This window comes from Rhineura floridana, chromosome 8 (genome assembly GCF_030035675.1).
Source record: "Rhineura floridana isolate rRhiFlo1 chromosome 8, rRhiFlo1.hap2, whole genome shotgun sequence".
NCBI lineage: Eukaryota > Metazoa > Chordata > Lepidosauria > Squamata > Rhineuridae > Rhineura > Rhineura floridana.
In genome coordinates, this window is record NC_084487.1 from 75,829,992 (window position 1) to 75,850,746 (window position 20,755).

General features: G+C 40.8%; 1 protein-coding gene across 1 annotated transcript in view; it reads right to left on the reverse strand.

Annotated features, from left to right (window-relative positions):
- Positions 1-5,330: 5,330 nt before the first annotated feature.
- XPOT (exportin for tRNA) overlaps positions 5,331-20,755 on the reverse strand; it is a 37,051-nt gene continuing 21,626 nt past the window's right edge. The window contains exons 12-25 of the mRNA XM_061639844.1: positions 19,303-19,427; positions 18,122-18,263; positions 17,905-18,024; positions 17,614-17,708; positions 16,776-16,845; positions 13,580-13,818; positions 12,663-12,948; positions 11,023-11,212; positions 10,498-10,614; positions 10,167-10,282; positions 9,359-9,406; positions 7,766-7,837; positions 6,842-6,898; positions 5,331-5,954 (exon numbers count right to left, since the gene is read on the reverse strand). Of these exons, the coding sequence (XP_061495828.1) occupies positions 5,928-5,954; positions 6,842-6,898; positions 7,766-7,837; positions 9,359-9,406; positions 10,167-10,282; positions 10,498-10,614; positions 11,023-11,212; positions 12,663-12,948; positions 13,580-13,818; positions 16,776-16,845; positions 17,614-17,708; positions 17,905-18,024; positions 18,122-18,263; positions 19,303-19,427 (1,704 nt within the window). The 3' untranslated portion in view covers positions 5,331-5,927. The remainder of the gene's footprint in view (positions 5,955-6,841; positions 6,899-7,765; positions 7,838-9,358; positions 9,407-10,166; positions 10,283-10,497; positions 10,615-11,022; positions 11,213-12,662; positions 12,949-13,579; positions 13,819-16,775; positions 16,846-17,613; positions 17,709-17,904; positions 18,025-18,121; positions 18,264-19,302; positions 19,428-20,755) is intronic.

Genomic DNA, 20,755 nt, shown 5'->3' on the forward strand with positions numbered 1-20,755 from the left:
CTTCCCTGTCCTTCCGATATAGTTTATATCCAGGGATAACCGTATCCCACTGTTTTTCTCCATTCCACCAGGTCTCGGTTATGCTCACTATATCAATGCTCTTCTCTAAGACCAAGCACTCCAGTTCTCCCATCTTGGTTCGGAGGCTCCTAGCATTAGCGTACAGGCACTTGTAAGCAGTGTCTCTCTTCAAGTGTCTTTGGCACTTGTGGTTAGGCCTGTGGTAATTTTGCTCTTCTGAATTTATATCCTGTGCCCCTGCTCTCACAATGCCTACTTCTAGGCCTACCCCTTTTAAAATTTCATCATTTCTTTGGTTTTTATCCCAGGGGGGAGGTTTATTCCGAACCGGACCTTTCTCAGCTCCTGTCGGGTTTCCCCCCTCAGTCAGTTAAAAAGCTGCTCTGCTACCTTTTTAATTTTAAGTGCCAGCAGTCTGGTTCCATTCTGGTTCAAGTGGAGCCCGTCCCTTTTGTACAGGCCCGGCTTGTCCCAAAATGTTCCCCAGTGCCTAACAAATCCGAACCCTTCCACCCGACACCATCGTCTCATCCACGCATTGAGACTGCGAAGCTGGGCCTGTCTGGCTGGTCCTGCGCGTGGAACTGGTAGCATTTCAGAGAAAGCCACCTTGGAGGTCCTGGCTTTCAGCATCCTACCTAGCAACCTAAATTTTGCTTCCAGGACCTCACGGCTGCATTTCCCCATGTCGTTGGTGCCAACGTGCACCACGACCACTGACTCCTTCCCAGCACTGTCTACCAAACTATCTAAACGACGGGCGATATCCGCAACCTTCGCACCAGGCAGGCAAAACACCTTGCGGTCTACACGCCCATCACACACCCCACTGTCTATGTTCCTAATGATCGAATCACCCACTACAAGGATCCCTCCACCCCCTGGAGATATATCCTCGGCACGAGAGGATAGCTGCTCATCCCCCAAGGAATGGGTCCCTTCTAAGGGATCGTTTCCCTCTTCCTCAGCTGGATGCTCTCCTTCCCCGAGACCATCGTTCTCCATGATAGCAGGAGAGCTATCATCGTTGGAGTGGGACACAGCTATAACGTCCCTGAAGGCCTCCTCCACACACCTCTCTGCCTCTCTCAGCTTTTCCAGGTCCGCCACCTTGGCCTCAAGGAAATGAAGTTGTTCCCGGAGAGCCAGGAGCTCATTGCACCGAGAGCACACCCACGACTTCTGTCCAACAGGCAGAAGTCTTCCTGTACACTGATACCTGGTTTTCTGTTATCTTTGTTCTCTCCCCGCCCCAAGAATTCTGCTACAGCAGCAGTTTTTAATTTTAACTTTTTTAATTCATGCATTTACTGGTGGGTGGATAGGCAGGCTAGTAAGAATTTTGGTAGGCTAGTAACTTGTGTAAATTCATACGAAAGACTGTAATCACGCCCCCCCTTTTTTAGTTTGAACCACTTTTGCCTCGGTCCAAATGGAAATGGACTGCCTTCAAGTCGATCCTGACTTACGGTGACCCTATGAATAGGGTTTTCATGGTAAGCGGTACTGCAGAGGGGGTTTACCATTGCCTCCCTCAGGCTAGTCCTCCCCACCTGGCTAGGGCCTGCTCAGCTTGCCACAGCTGCACAAGCCAGCCCCTTCCTTGTCCGCAACTGCCAGCTGAGGGGCAACTGGGCTCCTTGGGACTATGCAGCTTGCCTGCGGCTGCACAGGTGGCAGGGCACGTAACCCCTGAGCCACTCACTGTGGGGCGATCTTTAGTTGGCCCTTGACACCCAGGAGACATGAATGGGGATTTAACTCACAGACTCTGGACTCCCAGCCAAGCTCTCCTCCCCGCTGTGCTATACAGTCACTGCCTCTCAGCCTCATGAAAACCCTGTTCATAGGGTCACCATAAGTCGGAATTGACTTGAAGGCAGTACTCAGTCCAAATATTGGGGCTTGAAAAGATGGATACCCAGTAACAATTCCTTTATAAAGTGTATCAGCAGGGCATTTTTAGAGACGTGTTTGAGGGGCTCACCAATGTAGCCTAGGCCACTCAGTTAGTCTCTCCGACTCATATGGTGGTTATGAGAATAAAAGAGGCCCCATGTATGCCACCCTGAGGTCCTTGGAGGAAGGGCAGAATAAAACAACTACAATATACTAGTAGGCAATTACTATATTTGGGGAATTCCAGCACAGAGTACCAAAAGGAATTGAACGTTACAGAAAAATAGAAGGTGATGGTTGGGGCAGAGCTTGGAAAAGTTATTTTTTTGAACTACAACTTCCATCAGCCCAATCCAGTGGCCATGCTGGCTGGGGCTGATGGGAGTTGTAGTTTTAAAAAAGTAACTTTTCCAAGCTCTGGGTTGGGGTAGGAGAACATCAAATAGTTGTTGTGGGCAATTGTAGCAAAATCCAGATACAAATATATTTGGTTTGGATGCAGGAGACACACATTCATAAGAAAATTTTCAATTATCTATTATGAAAGAAATTACCGGTATATTAGTAGAAACTGAACTATTTACATTTCTTGCAGTCTATAAAAGATTTTTGGCAAATTCACCTGGAGACAAAAACTTACAGGCTGTGTCTGGCTAGTATGCTTCTTGGCAAATATGTATTTACAAAGTATCTCTGCAACTTGTTAGGTACTTGCTGCCAACCCTGCTCTTCATTGTTAGGTGCGGCAGCCACATTTCTAGGTGAGGGGATGTGCATAGTGCCAGCCAGTTGTCATACACACATACTGGTGGAGGATATGAGAGCCAGGGGAAAAGGAAAGTCAATGACCTTCCCCCTCACAGTGTTTTAACTTACATAATAGGCTGTGTAAAGGTCAAGTTAACAGGAAATTTAGTATTGACACCAGGAATTAAATGACCAGCATATTTTTTGTTTCATAAGAAAAAAGGATGTTAAGGATACAGTGAACAAGGGGAAACCAAAATGTGTTAACCCCTTGAGTGTCCTTCTAGTCTTGTCCACAACCTCTAGATTTTCTTTCCTGTTGGACAATCAAGGGAAAACTTTTTCACTGGTAGCTATAAAGTGCTAAGTGATTGGAAACTAATTGTAGAAAGCAGTTGGATGTTTTTTACTGGTTGCTAGGTTGATTTTTCTGCCCAGAAAGCCTGAAAAGGCCTCATGCTGAGCTGTACACACTGGGAAAATAAGAAATTAGGCCCGAGTTACAGCCTAGATGGTCAGCCAGCCAGCCAACTGTAGTGTTTCTGTTCCTCTAGGGCTGTTTTCATCCTTTGCCATCAAGTATGCAAGAAAAAAATAACCACTATGATTGTGAATTTGGTGAGTGTTTTAAAAGAGTAAGATCCTCTGTGGTGCAGAGTGGTAAGTGGCGGTAACGCAGCTGAAGCTCTGCTCACGGCCGGAATTCAATTCCAATGAAAGGAGGAAGTTGAATCTCCAGTAAAAGGGGTCGAGGTCCACTCAGCCTTCCATCCATCCGTGGTCGGTAAAATGAGTACCTGGCATATGCTGGGGGGTAAAGAAAGGCTGGGGACAAAACTGGCAATCCCACCCCATATATATGGCCTGCCTAGTAAACGTCGCAAGACATCACCCTAAGAGTCGGAAACGACTCACACTACAAGTGCGGGGACATCTTTACCTTTTTTTTTTTTAAAGAGTAAAGGGTAACTTACAGTAAATATTTTTTCAGATCACTTTTAAGTTCTCTTTTATTTCACCCTTTAGCAATAAGTATCCAGTCCTGTTCTACTTATCGTAACAACTGCAGAACAAACTGCAGGCAAATAAACATGCTACTTTATTGCTGACTGGATAGAGAATACAACTGAAACTGAAAAGCAGAGCAAAGGAAAGTCCAAGGGGTGGAGTCTAACTCTAGCCCATAATACAAAGTACTAATATTTAGCTCTTCAAGGATCATGCAGGCTGCATTTTTTCCCCAGGATAACTTAACTAACTATAGGGCAATTGTGATCATAAAAAGTAAAAAAAGCCACCCTGTCAGGGAAAGACTTGAATGAGCAGACTTTTGGGGGCTCTTCCAGATGAGGCTTTATTCAGTAAATCTGTCAAGCAGTCCTATTCTTAAATGAAGCTGTCATTCTTTAAATAGAGGCTGTCATTGTCTGCCATGCCACAAATTAAAAAGGCAATTTTCCAGAAAAACACAAGAGGGATCAAAGAACCCATTTGTCCTTACTCTGGCTACAGGGCTGCTTGCAGCAGAAACAGTCTTAAATAATAGGAGAGACTGAGCGACCAATGACCACAGATATATTGTTATGGGGCCTACTGCCTACATAGTTTTTTTCCTCTATGCACTGTGTGTGTATCTATCTGATATTTTTGTAAACAATCACACATGGCGGCAGGTGGGGGTGGCAGGACAGCAAGCGAGTGAGGGAAGCAAGGATGGCAAGTGAGCGAGCGGGGAGGGTGAGCAGTTAACGCAGGAGGCAGGTAATTGAATGAAGCAGGGCAGTGGCAGCTGCAGCCTGGACAGGCAGGAGACCAGTAAGCTGCCTAAATACGGCAGCAGGAAGTGCCTGGGGGGTGTTTTGGGAGTTGTATATGTGTGTTTGGGACTGCCTGTCATCAGCAAACTAGATACTTAGAAACTTGAAGTTTGCTAAAGCTGTAGTTTGTCCTCTGAGGATTACAAGAGGGGATTTTACAGAGTGCACAGTAGTTTCCTCTTCCTTGCTTCCCATTTCCCACTGATACATAAGCATGTGGTACAGTGCAGGTCACCAGCTATATAGCTTGATATTCTCATATACTATATAGCTAAACCTTTTCTCCCCAGGGCTCTGCCTGAAAGTTACTGCTGTGCTTCTACTTGTGTGTGGTCAAGAGACTGTCAGGGATAGATGTAAGAAAATTCCATTGAGCTCTGTCCTGATCTGGTCTCATGAGTACAGTTGCATCTGTGGGGGTATAGATGTTAATTCTTGACTAGTTTTCATATAAGGATCTTGTAATCAGTACTAAAATTCTGTTCAAGCATGATTTTTTTCTTAATGGAGTTAAGCAAAAGTAATCAGTTTTATGTGGTGCATTCGCAGTGTGGTGTAGTGTTTAAGGTGTTGGACTATGACCTGGGAGACCAGGGTTCGAATCCCCACATAGCCATGAAGCTCACTGGGTGACCTTGGGCCAATCACTGCCTCTCGGCCTCAGAGGAAGGCAATGATAAACCCCCTCTGAATACTGCTTACTATGAAAACCCTATTCATAGGGTTGCCATAAGTCGGAATCAACTTGAAGACAGTTCATTTCCATTTTCCATTTGTGAACATATGCATATCTTCTGTGATTTAAATATGGACACCAACAATCAATGATTCAAGACAACTTGTGCATTTCATTGAATAAAATTTATTTTTCTGTATAAAAATGTAGAACCAGATCCTATTTTTAAAAATCTGATCCATTAATAACTGTTTTGTAGCATACACGTCAGCATTAATACTCCCTCCAGTGAAACAGCTATCTACAAAATGGAGTTTGATTGTTTTATTTTATATCACTGTGCATGAACAAATGAATTTCATTTCTAATATGCAAATATTTTACTCAGTATTTAAAAATGTACACAATTTATAACCATTCCTATGGACTTGGAAGGAATTTATACATTTTTTTAAATTTCAAAATAAAAAATGTATGTTTCATTTTTTGCTGCACTAATTACAGCATACAATTATCCTACATAGAGTGTTTTTGAGCAGGCATGCAGGCAAATTGTGTTGTCCACATCCCATATGTGCATCAACCAACAGAATGTATGGCATTTCACTTGCACTTTTACACAAAAAGGCTAATACACATACTGATTTAAGCACAGAGCAACATCTTTCAAAAGAAAAAGTCTGAATGGCACAGTAGTTTGCATTCATATAAATCAAAATCTGGAGCTCCTGGTTAGGGGAAACGGGCAAAGGTTTCAGTAGACCTTTTCAGGGCTTTGCTCTTTGAAAGAATACCTGTTTTTAAAGAAAGTATATTAACATGTTAGAATTTAAGAAAGCACAGATGAACAGTACCAACTATGTCAGGAATCAAAAAAGTAATGGCAGAATTTCTGCTAATGGCAGAAAACAAGTCTGAATGGGACAATTTGCAGCGACCAGGAAGACTGTCAAATCCCAATTTCTCAGACATAGTTAAGAACTGCAAATTAGCAACAGAGGCACACGGCTGGACAGGAAATAGTACTGCCAACTACTGACTCACCATATCTATTGCTGTTAACAGACATTTTAAGCCTGAGGTTGCTATTTGCCTTAAGGGTGGTTTCAGCTGTCCAAGGTAAGCTGGTAAAATACTTTTACAACAACTTTTTACATAATTTTTAGGCTAATGATCTCTTCTCATAGACATAACAAACTTGGCCATAGTTGAATTTAAAAATAATGTAAAATACTTTAAGCTACATATGAAGTCTGTAATTCAATGAATGCCATTTAAATGGCAAGAGATTATATGTTACATCTTCCGCCCAGGTCTGTTAAAGATGTGGCCCATTCCCCTTTATACATGGAGCCCCCTCACACGGTTAACATATGAAGAGGGCTTCTATGTTTGTTATGTTCATCTTTAAACAGTATGGCTTATTACAGAAAAAGTTAACACTAGGATGAAACCTATGCGTTTCAGATGTTGGACTCCAATTCCTGTCATACCCAGTCAGCAAAGCCAATGGTCAGGGAAGATGGAGTCCCACTTTTTCTGGAGGGCCACATTTCCCACCCGTAATTTAGAGTTCACAGGATTCAGGGTAAATACAAACAGATACATACAAGACCTATTTACTCTATAATATAAAGCATTCACCCATGAAAGATGAAATATTGATGTGAGTTTAACCTACCTTTAAGTAGTTTTTAAAGACTTTAGCATCAGGCTGCTGAAGTGCTTGACAAAACTCCTATGAAAAATACCAAGTAGCATTTGCTTATACCATAATAATGAGCAATTAGCTTACACTGTTTCCCTAAAGTAACATATTTATTTTTAGCAGCTGTGGATTTTTTCCTTCAAGTGACTAAATAATTAAAACACTATACGTGGAAATTTCTTCCATTGTTCTTTGAAATGATTTCCAATCCTCTTAAAAATGTCATCATGTAGAAATGGTCTATCCATAGATCTGTGTTGGCAAATGCAGGTGTGTAGGTGTGTTCATGCTCCTGCATGCAAGGATCTCTCTGTGCCTCAGCTAAAACTTATGTTTAACACATTAACATCACCTGTTGGGAGGCACAGAAAGAAGAGATCTGTATTCGGCCATAGTAATTACGGGCAATACCATTGGCCATTTTCTCGGGAATCACTGCAAGGATAATTCTATGTGAAACTCTAAATTCTGGAGGTGGGTTTGTTTCTTCCTGCCCAAAACCTTCTATCAGCAGTTTTCATCTACCAAGGCAATCTGCGTGAAGAAGTATGTTTTGGTGCATATAAAATGCACCTTGTAGAGACAGGTTAAATTTCAGCAGAGCTTGGAAAAGTTACTTTTTTGAACTACAACTCCCATCAGCACAATCAAGTGGCCATGCTGGCTGGGGCTGATGAGGGTTGTAGTTTAAAAAAAGTAACTTTTCCAAGCTCTGAATTTCAGTCATGTTTTAGAAAATCTATTTATCTTAAAGCACTGTTTACTAAAGACCAGAACAGTCGAGCACTGTTACCTCAACTATTAGATTTACTGTGACTTGTGCACTGGATTAATAATCTGCTCCAGCAAAATCAGCAAACACTCTCTTCCACTGTTTCATCTTAAAAAAATTCTTACCTGTATTATTTCAGGAGCCACCTGCAGTGAAGGCAGATATTCTTGTTGGAGATACTGAATACATTCAAGGTCCTAGAAAAAGGGAATACAAGCAGTGTTTTGATAGTGGTTAGATATTTTCTCGTTCTAAACTTCTCCACATGATGTAACTTTACTCACTGTCTATAAGATCATAGATTGTCTACACACCATCCAAAGCTGAACACTGGAAGTCTGTCAAAAGTCCAAGGGGGGATGTTTTGATCTCCCTGGACATTATGTAACAGATCTGAAAGATCCCATGTTTTAAAAACAGAGAAGTTTTAAAGGGAGACCTCAACATAAAGTTGCTGAGTTAGAATTCATTTTTGGATTTGGTTCAATAGACTGGAAGTGATCAGCTCACTACAGCAAGTTATTTTTTTCTCTTTTTAGAGGTTTATGAATATCTAGTTTTGCAAAATGAACACGATGTGAGCATTTCTGGGACTTCTGGTCTTTGTTGCTGTTTGTTTGGAGATCTGGACTTTTTGTAACACTGGTTAGAGTTAAAAATGGAAGACTATTTTCAGAATGTGTTGTGCAGGTTCAGTGATCTGGAAAAATTTGACTCCCTCCACAAAATACCTCAAGACTATCTGGAATTAGTTTTGCTTCCTTCTTCCAAAGCAATGAAGCCTTTGGTGGCTCCCATACCTCACCTCAACTATACATCCACTATTACTTTCCTCTCCCTCTGACAGCCTTTAAGCTCACACACAATAAGCTCTCTGGGCAGAGAGACTGTTCCACTTCAGACAATTTTTTCTCTGCTTAGTAAGTTGTGATATGAACAAGCATTTCACCCACAAGTGCAGCCTCTTTACTTGAGCCAGAAAGTCTCTTTTAAACCATAGGTTTCCGTTTCTTTTGAACCAGGGAACTATGGTTACCAGTTTCTGGACATGTGTGCAGTTTAAGATCCTGACTTGTTCTATTAAAGACTAAACAGGAAATGATGATTAGTTAGAGGCTTTCTGTCTTGAATTAAGGGGTTCCCCATGTGAACAAGAAGCTTGTTCATATTAGTTTATTAAACCAAGATATGATTGTCTGAAGTGGACCTGTACCATTTGTACATTCTATAAAGCATCTTGGAAGCCACCCAAGCTAAATAAACACAAACATTAACAAAGGAATACATAACTCTGTATAGGTTCACATGTTCGTTAACCCTGCCCCCCTCAATCCCTCTTGTTGCTACACATATACAGGCTGCCGCTCAGTAACTCTGACATACCATTTAAAAAAAAAAAAAACAGGCTGCAGTAATGGCAAAATATTTCTAACTATTCAGGAAGCTCAGTATTTTTGCAAGCAGCAGGTATGCAAATTAGGCTGAAATATGCAAGTGCCCAGTTCATGTGATTGATTTCAAAAGGCTAAATTCAGGAAGTTTAGTTGCAGAGTCTTCTTCCTGGATTCCTGACAAGAGTACTGCTAAGGCAAAACAGACTGAAGCACATTTCCCACAAAGTCCAAACTACTGCAGCCTGAAAAATGTGAACCAAACGAAAACAAGGAAAGCATAAGAACAGCTATTAATAAAATATCCACTATTTTCAAAAGCCTTACCCTTTTGAGATGAATTGTTTTTAATGTCACTGCACACTCCGATAAAGCCTTATAGAAATGAAACAAAACTACTTCAGCACAAACACTTGAGTATTAGAATGTACATGGTTTTATTTAGGTACTATTTTTACACGTTACATGGCTTAAATATTTCATGTTTCTATGTGTAAAAAACCCTTTTTAGCAGTAAAAAGGTTTCAAAAGAAAACCAGAACTTTGTACAGTATTCAAGAGAACTTTAAGCATTTTTGAAGTAGCTAACTGTTTCCACCTAAACTAGAATTCCAGCCAGTTGAAACCTGCTGCCAGCTTTCAGGATTACTGAATTCTGTCATGGGCTTGTACAGTTATTTTAAGATTCAAGTGGCCTTTCTAGAACTTTGAAGAATCCTCTGGGGGTCAGCAACATCATTTGTGTGTACTAGTGATGTCATTATGACCCAGGGCCTGAAGTTCTCTGTGCAGGCTTCAGCCTGCATGCAGTTGATGAAGAGCTCTCCACAATCTACATTTGGCAGAGTGAAGCCAGCAGAGGCCCTGAATTCTGTCACTCATGTATTCAGGGTGATTATCACACATAGGAACCTAATTTTCCACGATGCCACATGAGCTCTGAACACATGTCATGCGCAGGAGTTCGTTGTGGTAACCTTACAAGGTTTCTACATTCTGGGAATAGGACTTTCAGATCGCTCTGACCTCCTTGATCTGAGAAGACTTTGCATCTTTAGGTGTAAGTTATCCTTTAATGGTGCGTCCATAGCACGTGTGGCCATTTTCCAATGTAATCAGGTTTCAGAATACATACCAATACTGTTTGTGCATCTGCTAAGTCAAAGGTTTGCTTCAGTGGTGCTAAAAAGCATGCAGGAACAATGTGTTTGTAGACAAAGTCAGCAAAACCCACAGGTCCATCTTTGCCTCCTAAAAATAACCCAAACAAGAACATTCAGACTTCTCTTATGTTATCATCAAGGGTAGCGTCACACAATATGAAGAAAAGGGCTTGCAACACACACACACACACACACACACGACCACTGCAACATTTGAAGGCAAACGCACACATCTGAAAACACAAAGTAAAACATTTGGGTGCGTATCAAACCTATGCCATCATGGTATGAATGCAAGCTTACCCCAGAGTTCCACCAGTTTTGAAAGAATAATAAAGCAGGTTTTCTGAGCAATAGGATCTGGGTAATCAACTGCCCCTTGGATGATCGTGAACAACACATGCTCTACATTTTCTGCTCCTAGAGAAAAGAAAGCTCAATTCAAAATCTTATTTGAAGACATTGAAGTGGCAATAAAAATTAATTGCTCTGGTTTGTCAAGAACTAAGTGTAAAACTGGCAAATATGTTCTCCATATATAAAGTGAGTGTTACAAATATTCTTCCCAAGGAATAAGCATGCAGTAATAATTTTACTGCAGGATCTACAGGGTTATATCTGACTAAGGTATATGCCGAGTAGATCCATTGAAATTCATGGACTTAGTTGAATACAACCCATATGCATTTTATCTAAGCAAGCCACTTTAAAAATCTTCTATAACTGAACCTCTGGACTACATAGTTCTATCACGATTACAGAGCCATGCTTTTACTAGAAGTGTTTTTATGGATATAAAACCAATACTCCAACATGAGTCTGCCTTACCCTGATTGGCTATGACTTCACTCATTCCACTGCCAGTGACCGTTTGCAAAAAGGCGAAGTAACTTCTTCGTAACATCTGTTTTTCTAAAGCAGCAGATTGGTCATTTTCTTCAGCTGGGCTGTGCAGGACTTCAAAAATAGCACGCAGCAGAGGCATAAACATTTGTTGCAAAAACGGGGAGACGTGGGTCTATTGAGATAGGAAAAATATCAGTTGACAAATTAGATTTATTGATGAGCAAAAGCATAAAAATATACCATAAGAAGAAGGGAAGCAGTTTATCTTCTTTAGTTTATTTCTTTTTTTAGTGGAAGCATAATAAAATTCAACTGTCAATCTATATGTGCAAATATACAACTGACAGAATTAAGAAAGGAATAAACAATGTTAATTAAATTAGATCAATGCAAACCTTCCAGGATAAGGCTACAATTCATAAGAACAGAGAGCACCTACATTAGTACTTCCACTGGTTTTTTAGCAGGGATTTCTGGAGTTGAAATACAAAAATTGCACTTTTACATAAAAGGCATTTGTAACTTGAATGGATTTCAGCTGTGTACCCAGTGTTGTTTTAAGGTGACACCCATTACAATGTCCAAACTATACTTAATTTTATATGTAATTTAGCTAACTTAGTGAAGATTACCCAAGTGGAAATGGGAATGGCACTTTCAGCCAGTTAAAAGCAACATCATCATCTTCTAAGCTTGCTCGTGTTCACAAGGCCTTGTATTTAATATAGTGTTGAACAGCCTATCGAAACTGCTTTACATTCCTTCCCTTTCATTCATGTAAATACCTGATGTGGCAGGCCTATCCCTATTTTACAGAGAATTGGCTGAAGCCAACTTATTGTGCTGGTTCTTTGGGAACATGCTGCAACCCTTCTCCTTCCTTTCCTTGTTTTGACTAAATCATAGCTTGCCATTACAACCAAACAGGGCAATACATGGTTTACCCACAACCTAGGGGTTGAAACATGATTTGAAGTGGGCTTCAGTCCCTGTTTTGGAGCACACTACCATTTGCACAAACAAGGGAGGGAAGCAATCTAAACCTAAAAAGGAATCTTATGATTTACAAAAAAAAGTTGAAGGCTCCACAGTAAAACATTGTCTGCAGCTCTCAGTTTACAATTCTAGCCTGCATTTACAATTAACAATATCACTCGAATATAATCTCATTTTCAAATTCCTCTGAAAAGAAACCCACTTTCCAACAGAGATTAAAAAATGAAAATTGTGCTTTTTCTGAAGTCAGACATATCCTCCTTCAGAAGGTGTCGTTTCAAATGTCTGATTTCTAAAACATATCTGCTGCCCTTTAATACAAAATGTTTCCAGGGCATAGACTGATTGACATTGTTACATGGCTTGGGAAAAATGTAAAAGGTCTTCATCTGGTACTGAAAAAAATATCAAAAGAGGTGCCAGGAAAGCAAGGGAGAGCATTCTAGGACTGGGGGAGTGCCACCAAGGTGGTCCATTTCACTGCCACTGCCCACCTAACTTCAGATGGTGGGAGAAATCAGAGGAAGGCCTCCATTGATGAGCTCACTACACAGGTAGGCTCATACCCGTTTCAGAAGCAAACTAGAATTTAGCTTCTTACTCTGCAAATGAAAGGAGATTCATACCTTGAATTTAGCTGTGATTTGGTTTATGAGAGGGATGAATTCTTGAAGGTCTTTTGCTTCACAATCCTTGAGCATATGTTCAGAGGCTGAAGGGATGAATGGGAGAACTTCTTCCTCCAAGCAAATAATCATTCGGTGAAGAAAGGTGCGGACACCACTTCTAAGAACTTCCTTCTGCAAGGGGCAGCTGAGAGCTGGGAGAAATGTTTGTAAGCAGTCCAGATACACTTCAGAGCAGCCACATTGTTTTACTGTCTGCTTGTTGCTGAAAGCTTTGCTGGTACGGCTGTGCAAAAAGAAAAAAAAAAGACTCCAAGGTTTCTACTCAGCCATACCACAAGCATATTCTTGGGATAAGCCACTTTAAAATATTTAAACTATACTCTTTTTACATCAGTTGAGTTCTAAAAGCAAATCTGATGCAATTGCTGAAACATTTTTATCAGCTTTGCCGTGTTTTAGTTAAGGTCATGTTTTATAACTGCACTCTGAATTTACTTTGTGAAACTTTGCAAAACTGTCTGTAGTAGGCTCTCTGTGTTAATTTCTGCACTATTTGAAGACATTATTGGATAGATAAATATTTATTAAGAATATGTTAAATAATAAGTATTTCCCCAGATTTGGCAGCAGCAGAATTCCATTTCCACAAGGCCTTTTTATTTTGGTAGCTCTCAATTTTTCTCATCACCAAAAACTCTGAGGAATTCATTTTAAGCGAGTTCCACCACCAAATCAGATTCCCAAGATTTATTCCCATAACAGGGGAAGAAATGAAGCAGTATCAGAGAAAATTACCACAGCCAAGACATACATGAAGTCTCTGCTAACATCAGGGTTTGCAGACTGCAGGCCACAAACCTCTTCTTTAAACTTATACCTCTGTACACATGTTGAATAAACTATATTGTTCCCACCTTGCAAAGCCAACAGCATGATTCAGACAATCAGCTAATGCCATTTGTCTATCCTCATCTTGTGCCATCATAAGTTTTCCTAACAGCACTTTAAACTTCTCCATTAGAGGAGCCAAAAGATTTCTCATTAAAGCCTGCTTCCGTTCTGCAGAGTAGTCACTGTTCACTATTAGTACTCCAGCAGTCTCATAAATGAAGAGTTGGTCATCACTGCTTAATAAAGCCTGGTAGCCATTTTCCTGGAACCAGAAAACAAAGGAGAGCTTAATGTTGAGACATTTTTATTACTGTTTTTTAAAAAATTCTTCTTGCAGAGTTCTAGAATAGTTAAAAATCAAAACACAAAAGAACTTATTTGTACTGCAAGAACACTCCATGCTACCTTATCCCAAACTCTTCAAATCCATGACACTGGGTTGCCACTGTGGATATTACTTACAGTAGGGCCCCGCTTACCGGCGCTTCGCTTTCCGGTGTTCCGCTAATGCGGCGGCAGGAAATTCCCTGTTTTAAAGCCAATTTTGCGCTTTTGCTGCATTTTTGCGCAACACGCCCCATTATCCTCAATAGGTTCCGCTTTACAGTGATTTCCGCTTTACGGCGGCAGTCCGGAATGGAACCTGCCATATAAGCGGGGCCCACCTGTATTTGGAAACACTCACTTCCCATAGCATATTCCACCTACTTTGCATGCCACAGAGATATCATGAGGTTGATATCAAGAGATTGATATCAAAAGTCTCAAACCTCCATGGAAGTGTCATGGAATGCAGTGTGACATTTACCTGGTCTGCAAAATTGTGACTCAGGAATTCCTAATGTATGGATACTAAGCGGTCTGAGAACCAATGAATGATTTCCGTTCTGAATGACTTAAATGGAGTAAAGATACCAAAGTCATTGCTTAGCTGGTCAAGTTCAATTGTATCCTACTTTAGGGAACCTGCCTGAAAACAACTGTTATGCAGCTATATGATAAAAAGGCTATTGTCAAACAAAGGGTGGCTCAGAAGTTTTAAGCAGCTCTAGAAACTCAGGTTATGAACATCCATAAAACCCAGCCTATAATCTGACATATCTATGGAGGGCCATAGACTAAATTCACATCACTTTTGAGGAGCCATCTAATATATTTAAATATTTGGATGACCTATTTAGGTTTCCCCCCGATCATTTCTCCTCCAAGAAGCTTAGGACAGTACACATCCCCCCCCAATCTTCACAACATCTGAAGGTTAAGAGATAAGCCCAAGGTTACCTAGTAAGCTTTGTGGTGGAATGGAAAGTTGAAGGCCATGTCTAAGACCATAAGATGAAATATGGAACTTGCCACATTTATTTATTTAACATGATTTATATATTGCTAAAAGATGAAAATGCATCTACATGTATTTATTATTATTATTTATTAAATTTATATCCCACCCTTTCTCCCAGTAGGGGCCCAGGGCAGCATGCCAAGGTGATTTAAAGAATGAGTCAAATAAGCTTATATTGCTAAGTTAGCATTTCAGGCTATGAACAGTAGGTCTAACTGATATTCATGTAAGCCCAGTGTGCACATATGCATAATGTCCTATAGTTTGACAGCAACTCAAAATAATAATAATAATAATAAAATTTTATTTCTAAGCCGCCTATCTGGCCGAATTAACGGCCACTCTAGGCGGAGTACATAAAAGGATAGGATAAATACAATATAAAATACAACATATAAGCAAAAACATCAACTGTAATTAATCTAAAAACCACCCACAACTGCAACAAGATAGAAACTAGTCCGCACCAAGAATCTTGTAAGCCCGTCTGAATAACCAGGTTTTCAAGGCTTGGCGGAAACTTGGCAGGGAGGGGGCATGGCGAAGATCATAGGGCAAAGAGTTCCAGAGGGTGGGGGCCACAATCGAGAACGCCCTCTCTCTGGTCCGCACCAGCCTAGCTGTTTTAACTGGTGGGACCGAGAGAAGGTCTTGTGAGGCTGATCTCGTCGGTCAGCATATTTGGTGATGCTGGAGGCGCTCCTTCAGATAAACTGGGCTGAAACCGTAAAGGGCTTTAAAGGTTAATACCAACACCTTGAATTGGGCCCGGTAAACAACTGGTAACCAGTGTAGGTCTTCTAACACCGGAGTGATGTGATCATGGCGACGGCTGTTCTTAATCAAACGTGCCGCCGCGTTCTGTACCAGCTGTAATTTCTGGACCGTTTTCAAGGGTAACCTAACGTAGAGCGCATTACAGTAGTCTAAGCGAGAGGAGACCAGGGCATGTACCACCCGGGGGAGCAGATGGACAGGAAGGTAGGGTCGCAGCCTCTGTATTAGATGTAATTGATACCAAGCTGCCCGGCTCACTGCCAAAATCTGAGCCTCCATGGACAGCTGGGAGTCAAGAATGACCCCGAGGCTGCGGACCTGGTCCTTCAGGGGCAGTCTTACCCCATTAAACACCAGGTCTATATCTCCTAACCTTCTCGTCTCCCACGAGCAGCACCTCGGTCTTGTCAGGGTTTAGTTTCAGCCTATTACCTCCCATCCATTCACTTACGGACTCCAGGCACTTGGAAATGGTATCCACAGCCAACTCTGGTGAGGATTTAAACGAGAGATAGAGCTGAGTGTCATCCGCATATTGGTGACACTGCAGCCCAAATCTCCTGATGATGGCACCCAGCAGCTTTACATAGATGTTAAATAGCATGGGGGAGAAGATAGAACCCTGTGGCACACCACAATTGAGAGGCCAAGGGTCTGAAACCTCATCTCCCAATGCTACCTGTTGATGCCTGTCTGAAAGATAGGAACAGAACCACCGTAAAACAGTGCCCTCTATTCCCATTCCCTCTAGGCGATCTAACAAGATACCGTGGTCGAAGGTATCGAAAGCCGCTGAGAGATCCAGGAGGACAAGGAATGCATGTTCTCCCCTATCCAACGCCCTCCTCAAATCATCCACCAGAGCGACCGAGGCTGTTTCAGTTCCATGTCCAGTCCTGAAGCCCGATTTGAATGGATCTAGATAATCTGCTTCATCCAAGTGTGTCTGTAATTGTTTGGCCACCACTCTCTCAATCACCTTGCCCAAGAATGGTAAATTAAGAGACTGGGCGAAAGTCTAATATTGTCCCTCCTTCTTGTTTGCCATTATGGGCTCAGCCTCTCTGCACTTTTCATCCAAGACAAAAGAATATACTTACCGGTGGAGAAAGTTCTAGGAGATCTTGTATCCTGTTCAGTACATCTTCAATAAAGGGGTTCATTTGTTTACTGAAGCATAAGAGTGTAAGCAACGTTACACATGATTACAAATATTTAAAATAATTGAACTGTTGAACTGTGACAGGCAAACAATAGTAAAAAGTATCATTTTAGAAATTATACCATCAGTGAGACAATCCCATCTTGCATTGCAAGAGTAAAAAGGAAAAAACTAGCACCCACATCTTCTCTACATATTGGAATGAGTTGCTAGTCACATAGATCTACGGTAAACATAATCTTAAACAATTGTTAAGTGTTCTTGACTTATTTAACTATACACTTGTAACCTAATATATGCACATTTCAGTTTCGGGAAAACACCTCATCAGAGGTCTCATATGACTTAGAAGAAGAGCTGGGCTCCTTCAGTACAAGCCTCATTCTAGGAGTTAAAGTAGCTCTTAAGTGATGACTGCTGCACTTCTCTAGAAGTATTTATTTTAACAAAACAGTAAAACAAACAAAATTCACAGCCTTAGTATCTGAAAATAGAATAAAACCTAAAGAGCAAGATAAACCTATTTGTGCTTACAAGAGATCCTTCTGCAGCGTTTTCACAACTCAGCACAATGTATCAAGCTTATGATGACTATTTAAATTTTGTCATTGTAAGTGAATTATCTTATGTAAACTTGCTGATGTTGTGAGCTGCTTTGAGTGTGTTTTACCCTGCAAAAGTGGCATACAAATAAACAGCTTTATTTTCCTGAAAAAGCTAGCACTTCTGTTCCTGGAAATTTTTTCACTAAGTCTCTAGGTTTCAAAGTAACTTACCTCAGAGTTTTGACAAATCTGGAGAAAAGGTAAGCCACTCTGCTTCGTACTTTTGGATTAGTATGGCGAAGACCTCTGTGATCCAAGAAGGCCACCTGCAATTCAGAGTGGAAGAGTTCAATCATTTTAAGTCACAGCGCCCCCTTGCATGATGGAAGAAGCCAATAAATAAAGAAAAGAGGCAAAACATTTCTCCAACTTCTTTTACAAAAAAAAGACAGGAGAGGGGAGGAAGTAGAAGCATCATGGATAACTAGCACACACATACATAGGCAATTACTATGAACTTACTAAAATGTTTGGAATGTGCTGAGGTTCAATGGAGAAAAATTTTTCATATCTGACCACCGTCTCAAAGAATTCCAGAGTTACCGATGTATGCTGATAGGTGCTAATACCCGACGTAACCAACTACAGGGGGAGAAAAAGAAAAAGTCATTTTGATTGAAGAAAGGCTTGTTAAAAAGGAAAATCCTAACAAATGACACTGATTTTGTTTCGTACTTACAGTCCGCATCATATCCTGCAGAGCACTAGCTTTTGTATCCCCTGAAAAGTGAGCACCGTGAGATACTGGAAGAGCCTCAGCCAACATATACAGCAGCCTTATTGCTACTTCTACTTCCATAAAAGGCTTAGTTTGCCAATTCCTACAACACAGAATAGGACCAAGTAAGGATAAGATTAATGAACCTGAAATACCCATAATAAGATTTATGGTCAATGATATATTGGCCTTGCACAGAACGAAATGAACCAACAGAAACACATGTCATTTATGGCCAAATTAAGCATCAACAAATGAATCCTGAATTCCGAAGTGTCAACAAGACACATATTTTACAGTTTTAACCCTAGTTTACACCCTAGACTAGAAACTCCAAAGGAGCATATCAATATTCAAGTATTTTCTCCTCTTTTAATGTGGACGAGACACCAAGTTTCGCACAACCAATGCCAAAAATGGATAACTGTATTAAATATCTCACTATCTACTTCCCATATATTAAAGTTCTAAACTCTTATTTCTCATGAGTTTATATACTTAAGTGCTTTAGATTTTTTTTTTATGATCTGCATTCCTATTTAATCCCTTCCTCTGTTAGCAGCAGCAACATTCCTTTTCCCCATCCTAGGTAAAAAGAAAGTGACAAGAAGATAAAGCAGACTCCCCCCACCAGTCCATGGATAAGCAGGCACTCTGATCCCTAAAAGAAGTGGCAACCTTCGCAGTGGGGAGCCTTTTCTACTCTTGTGTACTCCTTGCACTATTTAGAACCCTGATCTTTCACTATTCTAAATCACTGTGCCTACATAGGTAGAGCAGGTTTCCTGCTGCAGATATTTGCCTCTAACTCATGGAAGGTGATGGGAGTGGTGACTGGGGTGGGGCGGGGAAGAGATAGAGTTAGCTGCTCCCCTCTCTGGGGTTAATGTAACCATATAGATTTGAAACTTCATTAATAGGCCAGCAGAGGTCAGCAAGGGTGTTGCAAGGCAGAAAAAATGGTGCACTTTGAAATCTATCAAATAATCAGATCGCATCCACCCAACTTTATGTTACTATTAGCCCATGAAGTAACTTCTAGGATTCATAAGCATCAACACAAATTTTCAGTACTATAAAAAGCAACAAATGGTTTGTGTGAATTAGTGAAAAACTCCGAAAGAGCTAGACACAAAACTTACTGCAATGTAGTGTTAAAAACTCTGCGTACAGAAACCAATAGTAATTCAGGTGAAACCTGCGCAAGCCTGTCCAACAGCAGTTTTAGTTGTTTCCGATATTCTACAAACATTGCTTCGTCTTCACCCTGTCAATGTACATATTGACATGAACAGTATCAAAATGTGTTATATGTATTCTTTGTACCAAGAACAGCTAAACTGCAAACACATGTTCCATTATTTGACAGCGGGGCATAAACACTTCATTGTTATGTAAAGAAATATAAACTAGCTTGCTCCTATATCCTCTCACATTGGCAGAGGCCATAGAGATGCAGGCATAGCACCACTTTTTTTTTTGCCAGTATTTGTTTTATAGAGTTATATTTCACCTTTTTGATAGAATACAAGACAGTGCACAGGACACACAAATCAAACCAATATATAATATACAAGAGACATAATTTAAAGCTAAAACAGCCAACACTAATAATAAACCTGACATAGTGAATGGCCAACAACTAAATTAGAAGTATCAGTCATACCCAGCAGCACTGTCAAATTACAATACAATCACAGTAACAACAGCATCACAGGTGTCAGTAGCCCAATTAAAATCTTTTTTTTTTAAAGTCACAGGTTTTCAAAGCCTGTTTAACCCTTGAAGAGATGCAGCCTCTCAAATCACATTTGGGTAGACTTCCACAAATGTGAGGTCACTGGAGAAAGATGGGCCAATGCAGGAGTTCCACTTCAAACAAAGCCACCCAAGATGACATTTCCTCAAATGCATTCCAAGAAAGCATAAAAACAAAAGAAGAGCCTGTTGGATCAGGCTAAGGGCCCATTAAGTCCAGCATCCTGTTCTCAGTGGCCAACCAGATGCCTATGGGAAGCTCGCAAGCAGGACCTAAGCACAAGAGCACTCTCCCCTCCTGTGCTTTCCTGCAACTGGTATTCAGAAGTGTACTTCCTCCAACCATGAAGGCAGAGCAGAGCCATTATGGCCAGTAGCCAGTGATGGCCTAATCATCCATGAATTTGTCTAATCCTCTTTTAAAGCCATCCAAGCTGGTGGCCAACACTACTTCCTGCGAGAGCGAATTCATAGCTTAATTCTGCACTGTCTGAAGAAGTATTTCTTTTGTTTGTCCTGAATCTTCCAACTTCCAACAAGTAGCATTCAGCAAAAGAGCTTCAACTTAATAGTGCACAAAAACTCTTCCTCACTGCTTAGGCTTCTTATGCCTGCCCAACTTGAGAAGAGGAACAAAACGGTTATCCACTCTCCTCTCTGCCAGTGCTTGATAAAAGTAAGACTTCTGCTTTGGATGCAGATGAGGATGTATGCAGGGAGGTGCAAACACACGAGTAGTTAAGAATACACATCTACATTTGCTGCATGACGCTATGATCCCCAGATCCAAAAAAGTGTTTCCTTCTCCCTGTCCCGTACAGAATATTTAAAATGGCA